Source organism: Arachis hypogaea, chromosome 19 (assembly GCF_003086295.3).
Source record: "Arachis hypogaea cultivar Tifrunner chromosome 19, arahy.Tifrunner.gnm2.J5K5, whole genome shotgun sequence".
Taxonomy (NCBI): Eukaryota; Viridiplantae; Streptophyta; class Magnoliopsida; order Fabales; family Fabaceae; genus Arachis; species Arachis hypogaea.
In genome coordinates this window covers 39,843,884-39,855,000 of record NC_092054.1, presented here as the reverse complement: position 1 = coordinate 39,855,000, position 11,117 = coordinate 39,843,884, and the positions used below count along the sequence as shown (strand labels likewise).

The 11,117-nt window shown below is 31.3% G+C and overlaps 1 protein-coding gene across 1 annotated transcript; it reads right to left on the bottom strand.

The window, feature by feature from the left end:
- Positions 1 to 2,290: 2,290 nt before the first annotated feature.
- LOC112776873 (uncharacterized) lies at positions 2,291 to 10,630 on the bottom strand. The gene is made up of 5 exons (XM_025821146.3): positions 10,590 to 10,630; positions 8,578 to 10,380; positions 8,308 to 8,498; positions 6,877 to 7,112; positions 2,291 to 3,425 (listed from the first exon to the last, which is right to left on the bottom strand). Exons 2-5 carry the CDS (start codon positions 10,248 to 10,250, stop codon positions 2,688 to 2,690), a joined length of 2,838 nt encoding a protein of 945 aa, XP_025676931.1. The 5' UTR covers positions 10,251 to 10,380; positions 10,590 to 10,630; the 3' UTR covers positions 2,291 to 2,687.
- Positions 10,631 to 11,117: the final 487 nt, after the last annotated feature.

Sequence of the window (11,117 nt, the reverse complement as noted above, 5' to 3'; positions counted from 1 at the left end):
TCGCCTAACTGATAGCATGTTTCTTACCGTGATGCCAAGATATTTTGACTAACATGGGTTCGCCCATGATGATAATTATGCCTGACTGACACGGTAAAGAGACAATTTTTGGGGTTCGCCTTGAGTAACGTCGGGTTGTGGGTAGAAAATCGACGCATGAGCTCATGGCCTGCTTAGGACATACATGGATCATATTGTTTGTGCATTTGTATTTGGTTGTATTTTGCTTATTGTATTTTCCTTGTGATTGTGCTGGTTTTCTTATTCTGCCTTGCTTGTGTACTATTATTCTTTTCTCACCATTTATTGTGTTTGATTTTAGAGGGTTATGACTTGTATTTGAGAATCTTGGTATAATTCTAAGTATATAATGCTACGTGAATATATGTATGAATTATTTTGATTAAGTGGTTAAAAATGAAGACTTTTCATTTTCTTGATTAAAATTCTGATTCGTATTTGCAAAAACTCGATATTAAATAAAGATAGTATAAAATAAAAATGTTTAGAGGTAAGTAACGCCTGAACTTTTAGTACGATCATAAGGGGCTAAAAGTTAGGGTGTTACAACTTTGGCTGGGCTGGAGGTACAAAAGTGGGTTGGGCTGGATGATTTGAGGTGGGTTGGCCTTGAGTTGCAGAATTGGACTGAGCTGGAGGAGCAGAATTTGGTTGGCCTGGGGTGTTGGATGTGGGTTCATCAGAGAATGTGGTCATTGTTGGCTACTCAGGAGATGTGAAAGTATTTTGTCCAAGAGGTGTGTTTGCTATACATGAAGATGGATTTGAAGTTGTGTCAGATACATAAATTTTTTGGTTCGGGGTCATTAGGTTAAGTTGTGGAACCTCATCACCTTCAGGTTCAGAAATTCCATGCTCAAGGTACACATGCACTACACCTTCATTATTCTTTGCGTGAAAGCACATCTCCAACAACTCCTTGTCATGTGAAAGTGCTCTCAATCCAGTCTTCAAGAGCCTCCCAAGAGCTAGGAACCAGCACTCCTTCAAATTGTCATATCCAAGAACCTTGTAGTAATTTTTTATTGAGAATACATCTATTGTATCTTCCTCTAGCCCAAACAACTGTTCAATGTGGTCTCCGACATACACACTTTTCCATCTTCTTTTGTCTCAAACCTTCCTCCATGGTGGATGACAACTGTTATATCATCATCCATCTACATTGCAAAATAACAGAATCTCAGTTATAATTTCAAAAAACAAAGCATAATGGCTTAACTCAGTTCAAACTCCAAACAACAAAACAGAACATCATTGATTTTTAAACAGCAAATTTTTTAAATACAAGAAATAACACACACATAATAACATTTATCCAAAGACAACAAAAAATACAAATGACATTCTCTTCTTCAGCAATGAAAATAAAAAACAAACCCTAGCATCATTCACATGCAATAACTTACAATGCCCTAGATATAAACAACAGCTTGCTTCGAAAAAAATAATGCAATACAAAAACCAAAACAAAAGCCAAGAACATAGTATCAAGAAATGTATAAAAAAAAATCACTTCCTAACTTGATCTTCGCCGTTTCTTTTCGCGGTAATGCTACTTGTTCAACAACCTCACCTAACAGTCCAATACACGACGAATATTACTCTGATTCTCCTTTCTCACAATCAAGGATGCGAGAAGAACAAAAACTTGGGAAAGAAGAATAAAAAAAAAGGAAAAGGAAGAAGAAGGGTCAAGTTATGTCTGTGTTTTCATCTATTGGTTGACCCAACTTTTTTAACCCAACCAAACCCTTAAACGACGTCGCGTTGAGTGAAAATTGGGAAGGAACATAAAACGAAGTCGTTTTAGGGTTTTCTATGTGTCAACTTAACGTGTCACATCAAATATCCGTTAACGGAGATAACTCTAAGGACAAACGTGAGGTACAATCCAATATTTGAGGGTCTTAATTGGATAACTCGAAATTTGGGGGTCAAAATTGAAATCGGATGAAAATTTCAGGGGTCAAAATGAGTTTCAATTCGCTATAGTGTAATTTCTCTCTTTTAGACTTAGACCCCATATTAAACCAAAAAAAAAAAAAGTTAGTTGAGTAATTACTTCACTCATCTGCTTAAATAAATGTCATGATTTTTCTGTCTTATATATACAGTAATTTATTGTGAGACTCAAACCCAAAATTTTTAGGTGAAAATAAAAAAATTATGCTATTTGAGTTTTAACTCTTAATAATGGTTGGCTCATATTGCAAGATAAAAATACATGAAAAATATATTATTATTATTCGTTATCCTGTATATTAAATTGACATAATAAAATCATATATATCACTTCATGTACGAAATTAAAATAATTACATATAAGTACACACGAATCTTAGTGCATTCAGATCTCTTTACAAAACTCGACTTATTAGTATTTCTAACAACATAACAATGTCAAGGGCAAGGATTAGTGTCTACAACTCCCATTCCCAAAGTTAAAATGGCTTTAATGATTCCTCAAGAAGTGAAGAAAAGCTCTGCTCTAAGTTCCAACTGATAAAAGCTCCAAATATTCCAAAAACTCCATTAAAAGAATATTTAAAAAAAAAAAGCAAAACAAAGTTATAAACTTAACATCCTTTGAAAAATCTGAATTTTCCTATGAACAGAGAAGCAGGGAGACACACACACTCCCAAAATATCCTACTCTCAAAATCCTATCTAAATGGTGCAAGAGGGTTTGGGCTACGAGTAGATTTATTCCTTCTAAGCTCTTTACACACGCTATCCAACATCCCCAAGAAATCCCTCACTATAACAAAGATCCTAAGTGGGTTTTGATCTTCTTTATTGCTGACATCACCATGAAAATACTCAGTTATCTCCTTCACACGTGACAACACTCTGTTCTCATCTCCTTCCAACTCCTTCAGCTTCTTCTCAGCATAACTCAAGAAGCACATCATAGTGTTAACAAACCCCTCACTGCTCTCTCCATCATTATGCAAATCCTTCCCCACGAGTTGTTTTAGCTTTGCCATTTCTTCAGATAGATTTGACACAGAGCTTGCAAGAACATCTAAGTCGATGGTAGCGGTTTTCTTCACATTGTAGAGCTCCGTGCTTAGGCCAGAGACTAATTCAAGTCCCATTCTTCGGTAGTCCTCTTCCTTTTGTTCTTCGGTCCTGTTTTTGTTGTTCTTTTGGCTTATTTTTCCCATGATGCTGTCTGAAACTCGAATCCCTTCGGATCGGATGATTTCTTGAACCACAAAGTGGAGCAGCGTGGTTTTGCCATCAATGCCTTTGACGTCTGCTAGCTTGAGAAGGGCGTCGAGCTTGAATGCTCTTGCCCCGCCGCGGATCGTCCCCACATTCATGCGGTTCCCTGTCTTCAGCACGGTTTCTAGTAACTTCGAGAACAACCTGCTTGATCTTAGTTCCTTGCATGCCTCCTACATAGTTCACATATATGTAAGGAAAAACTATAGGACTCCAACATTAATTATGCCAAGTAACTTAAAATTCAAAAATGCTATTTGTATACTAAAATCAACTACTAAAATTAGTCACCAATATATTTGTGTATAAATACATGTGTGATTTAGTTTATTTTTAATGTGTATTTATATTCCAGCATATATTTTATACTAATAACTGATTTTGATGGCTGATTTTAGTATACACGTAGCATATCCTCAATAATTAGAAAGAAATAAACATTACAAGGAAATATTCAAAATTAAAAACAATAAAATCATCTAAAACTCAGTAAAAGGAACATTCAAAAGTCAAACAAAATAAAACTAATTTAGGGTATAAAATTTAAGATTAAATTTAAAATTTAGAATCTAAGATCTAAAATTTAGGGTTAAAATTATTTAGGATCTAGGGTGCTGGTCAGCGATAGTGGGTGACTGCCCGGCGACGTGGGTGGTCGAGCGACAGTGGTAGTAAGTAAAATTGTAGTGTTGGTACCAAGAAAAAAGGAGTGAGAATGAGTAAAAGAATAATTTAAAAAAAAAATTGAGATTCAACATTGTAGAACCAAATATTGCAATCAATATTCAACACAAGAAAAAAACACAAGAAAAAAACATATAAAACTCTTAAAAATGAGAATATCCAAAATTCAATTAAAAAAATCTAAAATTTAAACTCAATAAAAACTCATCTCTGGCATATTTTATACTTAGATTTATTTAATAACAAACTATAATACATTTATTGACTATTATAATGTTAGTTCTCTAAAATTATTTTCCTAAAAAACATAGCAAGTGACTTTGTTTAGCTATCACCCAATAATTATTTATTAGCTGAAGTTGACTCTTTTTGTTAGCTCCATAATAAAATTGATATATAAGCAAGAACTTTCATATTTGTATGCATGGTGCGTGTTTCTTTAATTTAACGTTGGATTACTTGTTTAAAAGGGTTTTGATTAAAGAATCTTGAAGTAGAAAATTTCATGGAAAGAATGAACTAACTTCTACAATTATTTAGTGCATTGAAAATATTAAAATGTGACCCGATTTAGGTTTCACAAAGGGAGTCAGAATTTTTTAACAGAGATTTTTCCATTTGAAATATTCAAATTTAAAACTTTTAATTGAAGAATTTAAAGGCATATATACTATTTTGAGTAACTTCATGTCAATTTATTTAACTGTCATGTATGATCAATAATTAAGTAAGAAAACAATCAATTCTCATGTTATTATGTATAATAATTAAATTAAAAAAACTGTAAAGTCTAACATTAAGAAAATATATCATCAACATTGGTTAAATAAAACCCAATATAATTATATAATTATACGTTTTATAAAACTTAAAATGTCATTGAAATGAGGGACAATAAGAACATCGTTTTAAATTGTGATTTATAGCATGTCACATTGCAACAATTGGATTTACAAAAAATTTGGTAATCAAAATAAATTAGTCAAAAATAGACACAATTTATTTTATTTAGTATTTATTATTACAATAATTAATGAATATTAAATAAAATAAATTTTATCTTTTTTTTTTGTTTTTTTAACATTATCGTTAAATTTAATAATATAAAAATAAATAGATATTCTCAAATTTGTTTCATATAATCTTTTACCATATAACATATTTTCTTATATATTCTTTTATCCCATTTAAAAGAACATACAGTAAATGATCATATTTGACCACATCACTTGAAAAAAATATTCAATTTAATTCTTAAATTTACACAAAAGTCTCAATTTAATTTTTGAAATTTTAATTATCTTTATTTAGTCCTTAAACTTTATAAATATAACTCACGTTCCTTCTCAGAACAATTTTTGACAAACAAACATTAACGGAACGCTAATATAAATAGTCGAATGTACTACAACAATATAGATTATTTTTTAGGATTATATGTGTCAAAAAAATTAAAATTTGTCAAAAAAAAAATTTTGACACTATTTTAACTATAGAAATATGTGAATAAAAATTTTGTCAAAAATAGTATTTTTAACATATAAGTAATTGTAAAAAAAGCTTAAACTTATTTTGATAATATTGGCCGTCAAAATTAATTTGTTAGAAAAATTTGAGAATATATTTTTGTAATACTTATTAACCGTCAAAAATACTATTTATTTTGACACTTATTGACCATAAAAAATTCTCAACAAAAAATGAGATGAGATCTTGAAACTGAAGAATAAACTGAAATTTTGAAGATGAAAAATGAGTAGTATGATTTCAAACTGAGAGCAGTGTGATGCCAAAATTGACAGAGCTCAACGAAAAAGAGAAATAGTAGAGTAAGTTGAAAATAAATGAGTGTCAAAATTGAGGATAAATTTTCTACAGTCAAATTGTTCATCAAGAAAATATAGAGAATTTGACATTTGTAATTGTTTGTCAAAAATATATATTAATTTTTACACTTAACTATAGTGTTAAAAAAAAAAGTGTTAAAATAACTCTCTTTTTTTTGTAGTATGTCATGCTACACTCCTAAAAATAAGGTAATTTTTGTTTTGACAAATAAATAGCACAAAAACGATATCCTATTACTTGTTTTGGGAAAAAAAATGTTTCAATAAACACCAAAACAAGTGACACTGCAATATTTTTTGGTTATTTGAGCGTGAAAACTAAACTGGTGTTGTTTCAACAATCCAACTTGGCATTCACCTATCTATATTAGCATTTCGTTAGGTTGTGTTTGTTTATAGGAGACAGAAATCTAAAGACACAAAATCGTGTTTGTCAGATGAAATATAGACAAAGACATTGTGTTTAAAAATACTAAATTAGTACATTTTATGTCCAATCTGACAAAAAAGATATTGAGACACTGACAATAGACATAACTTATTTTTTATTTTTTTATTATTCTTATTAATTTTTTATAATTATATTTTTTTATTATTATATATTTTTTTAAATTATTTAAATAAAAAATAAGAATAAATTAAATTTTTATAATTTATTCTAATTTATTACTAAATAAAATATAAAAATATTAATAATTTTTGTATTTTTGTTTTTTTATCTTATTTTTAGTATTTTATTTTATTTCGTTTTCAGAATTAAATGCAATTATAATGTCTGTTTGCCCAAAATTATTCTAAGAATTAAGGTAAATTATATTCGTAAAAGTTTAAAAACTAAATAGAAACGATTAAAATTTTAAAAACTAAACTAAAATGTGTATACAATGTCACAGACTAAATTGAGTATTAGGTCTGGAAAAAATTTTAAACGGTGCATTTTCGAATTAATAGTAATACATTCACATTTTGTCAGAGTTTTCAACATTTCAACCATAACTGAGGTGCTACACATTTAATGATTTAATTATTAGCTCTAAGAATTTTCCTAAAGTAAAGCATTAAAAGTTTTTGGTAACATGATGATGAGTATTACCTCTAGCATTGAAAAAGAGTTCCTTAGGTGAACAACTTCATCTTCAAAAGTCTCCTTGTAAAGCATGCCTTCTACCCTTTGAAAGGCAAATGGAACTTGAAGCATTGCCCTCACAAACCTCTCTGCGGACCCCAGTTCATTGATGTCGCCTTTATAGTTGGCAAGCTTGGCCTCCTCTTCCTTTGTGGGCACCATTTTCACCAATGCCTCTAGTTGTTGCAAAGAAAGGCCCTTACCTGCATTTTTCACAAAATGGATTTTTAATCTTAGTAGATTTATGTAGCAACCTTGATTCCACAATTGAATAGTCTGCTTAGACACGTGGCACATAAATTCCCATGCATCCCGTGATGCATATAAATAAATAAAACGTCGGTGTTCGAGTAAATTGGCATTCCATTAAAATGTTCGGATATAATATTCTCATATTCATCACATTATTAAATTTCATGAGTAGCAAGAGATAAATACTTTATCTCATAGTATGGGACAAACATTACATTATTTAACCAATGTCCATAAAGTCTATACCACGTAAGACGTAACAGAGAATTTGTAAAATAATTAGGGTTTAATTTATATATACCAAATGTCGCTATATACGTCTATATATAGTAAATATATTTTACATAAAAAGTAAATATTTATTGAAGAAATAAATATGACTTAAAAAGATATTTTAGTTTTATTTGTATTTAGCGGCCTTTCATATTTATTAATTAGTTTGGATAGTGTTTATGTTTATTTTTCATTTTTTTAATAATGCTTAAATTTTGTTTATTTTTATAAATTATACATATGTTTATTTTTCTTCATAATGAATGTTAACTTTTCTATTGAAAATATATTCACTAACAAAATAGATATAAGGTTTTAATTACTTAATCTCATTGTATGAAACATTACATTTAGTATTAGAAGTGAGTCAAACTTAGCTCATAAACCAGCTTTAGCTCTATTCGTTAATAGCGACTCAACTCAATTCACTTCTAACCCTATTTACATTACACCATTATGTATTATTTCCATCATACTTGTGATGATAAATGCATATTGAAGTTTTGAACGTGTAATTAAAATTAGTATACATTATTTAATATAAAAATAATCATGTTGTATGTACACAAAAAATTCTTAAATTAGTTATTATGTATTTGTGTATAAATATATAATTTTATTTAATTTTTTATATGTATTTTTTATTTTAATATATATTTTATATTAATAGTTGATTTTAATAGCTGATTTTAGTATACATCCAATATAATTAAGAAACCAATTTTTTAGACCAATATATTAATCAACTTTTTAAAATCAAGTCTTAAAGTATCAATCCTGTACTTCAAATTATAGACAAAGAATCTTAAAGTTGATGTGTTACCTGACTAAAAATTGGTTCATCAATTATAGTTTTATGATTGAGGAGTTTACCTTGTATTAAGGCTTCACATACATTCTCAGCTGTTGCATTTATAGCTTTTGAGAGTATCGTAATGTTCTGAAGCCGTTTAGGCTCAAGAACATGCTTGCTTGGAGAAGGGCTTTTGCTCTTTGTTTCCTCATTCTTGATAGAACTCTGTAAATTGTATCCAAAAAGTGACTCAATCATTTCCTCATCCAACCTGAAATCATTAAAATTAAAATTCATAAATAATATGCTTAAAAAGGTTAACACAAATTACATATCCATTGAATACTTACTCAAAGGAGCTTGATCTTAGTTTATCCCAAACCATAGTGCGATTTGGTGCGGCTCTTACTTTGTCCCAATGAAGCGGTTTCAGTTTTGGAAGCGGTGCTCCATCTTTGCCTAGTGCCGTGAATTGAGGTAGTTGAGATGGTGGAGGAGGTGGTGTTTTCACATTGCCCTTTGGAAATGGCGGTGGTGGACATGGCGGTGGTGGAATGTTGTTGTTGCCTGGAGATTTCGCCGGTTGCGGCGGCGGCGGAGAAGGCAACTCTGTTTGAGGACTTTGATTTGAGTCTGAGTTTCTTGGAGATGGTGATGAGAAGTTATGAGATTTTAAAGAAAGCGGAGAGGGAGAGGAAGCTCTGGATGAAGAAGTGAGAGAATGTAATCTGAAGAGTGGCATTTGAAGAGGCGGAGTTGGTGGCGGCGGCGGTGGCGGGGGAGGCGGTGGAGATGTAGAGGGTTTGACAAATTGGTTAATAGTCTCATCAGTTTCTTGATTTTCATGTTTTGGAGTAAGTGGCGGTGGTTTAGGGTTTGAAATTGAGTTATTTGGTGAACTAAGAAATTGGTTTGGTAATGGTGATGAATCCTTTGGTGACATCAATGTTTCACTAACAAGGCTAGAAGATGAAGCATTAGAGAGTCTTGAATTTGTTTGTGAATTAATAATGGAATGAAAACTTTCATTCTCTGACGAATGATTCTCTTCTTCTTCTTCTTCTTCTTCAGGGTCAGCAGAGATTCCAATTTCTCTTCCACCAGATTCAGATTCAGATTCAATATCTTCTTCCTCTTCGTCATGAACAGGTAGAATCTCCTTTGTGGAAGAACTACTAACATTGTCACATTCTTCAGTAGGATTATTCTGATAACTAATTTCTTTCAAGGTGCAAGCTTCTGCTTCTTCTTGTTGTTGTTGTTCTAAATCTTCACCTAAGGAATCAAGATAAAACAGATCTAGCCTTGAGTTTAAACTCACCTTGTTTTTGTTCTTTTTCTTGCTGCTACAGAGTGGCATGGTCCTTTTTGGTTTCTTCCTTTGGTTCCTGAATTTCCTGCAGAAGAAGATTAAGGCACAACCACAAATTAATGTAGCAATTCCCACAGAAACAAGAATTGCTACTAGTATTTTCTTAGCTCTGCCTCTATCTTCTTCATGATGATGATGAGCTTCTTTCTTCAGATTCCAATGAGAATGATAATAATGATGATGATGATGATGATGATGGTGAGGATGGTTGTGAACCACAGGAGAAGGTGCTGGAGATAATGGAGCTACAGCCTCAGGTTCAATGCTTGTTGGTGATGGAGAAGGTGAAGGAGAGAATGAGAATGAGAATAATAACTCAGAAGAAGAAGATGAAGAAGGTACTTTTTCGTGGAAGCTTTTGAGTCCAAGCAATGTTCTGAATGTTTCAACAAACATGGCTTGCTTCTCTTCATTCTCATCCAAACCTGAGATTTTCTCAACATTCTTCTTGCTGTTTCCATCATTGATGTTGTTCCCTTGTTGAATGCTGCTCTCGTCAATGAAATACATGTCATGAACATCATAACTATTCCACAAAGAATCCACAGTAAAAATAATGTGGGTACTTTGCTGCAATGATGATAGCAGAATCATCATCAAGAAGGTGGTGATGATGAAGAACAACATGCTAAGAGCCTCAGAGCCCCCCATTATTTCTTCTTTCTTCTTACTTCTTCTGATTCCAACTAAAATGTCATCTAGAAATCAATGCAGCTTTCCCCTTATAAAAGCTTCTTGTCTTTTACCCTTTTGTTGTTCCATTTCTTTTTTGGGGTTTTTTCTTTGGGAGCTACTCAAATGAAGATGCAAAAAACATCTTTTTATGAAGATGCTTTGTATAAAAATGTGATTTATTGATTTGGCCACACTTCAAATAAAAACAACACTTTTATAACATATCAAAATCTAACCCTACACTCTATCATCTAAGGGTCAAAAAGAAAAATCATCACATGAAGATAATTATAATATCTTCATGGGAGTACCCACCTTTTTCTTTTGGTGCTGGTAATGTATGTAATGTGTGCAATAGAAGATCTGAAACTGAAAACAGTGTCTTTAATGCTACTCCAAGGAACCCCTGAACCTGGCAGTTGTGGTTGTAAATTGGGACTTTCTTTTCTTTACTGTTCATACACTCTTATCTCTTCTCACATTTAATAATTTTGAAGACAAACTTAATGCATGGACATAACACTGTATGCAAAATCTCTTTCTTTTTCAAACTTTGACTTAATTCCTTTGTCTTATATGCTTTTGTTTAACCTGCTTTGTCGGAAATGTCTTAAAGAAAGGTAGGTTTTTAGGGTTTTTATGAGGTTATTATTATTATTGTTATTGTTATTATTTTTTTCCCTCCGCACTTTTTGTAATCAAATAACATGACATGCTCTAAGAGATTAAGATCTTTTTTTTCTGGGATTGAATTTGAAGTTGGATAGATAAGCTCCTTTTTTGTGTTTTAGGAGCTAAAAGTCATGATCAAAGACAATGGTAAAAGTAGATAGTGGGGTCCCC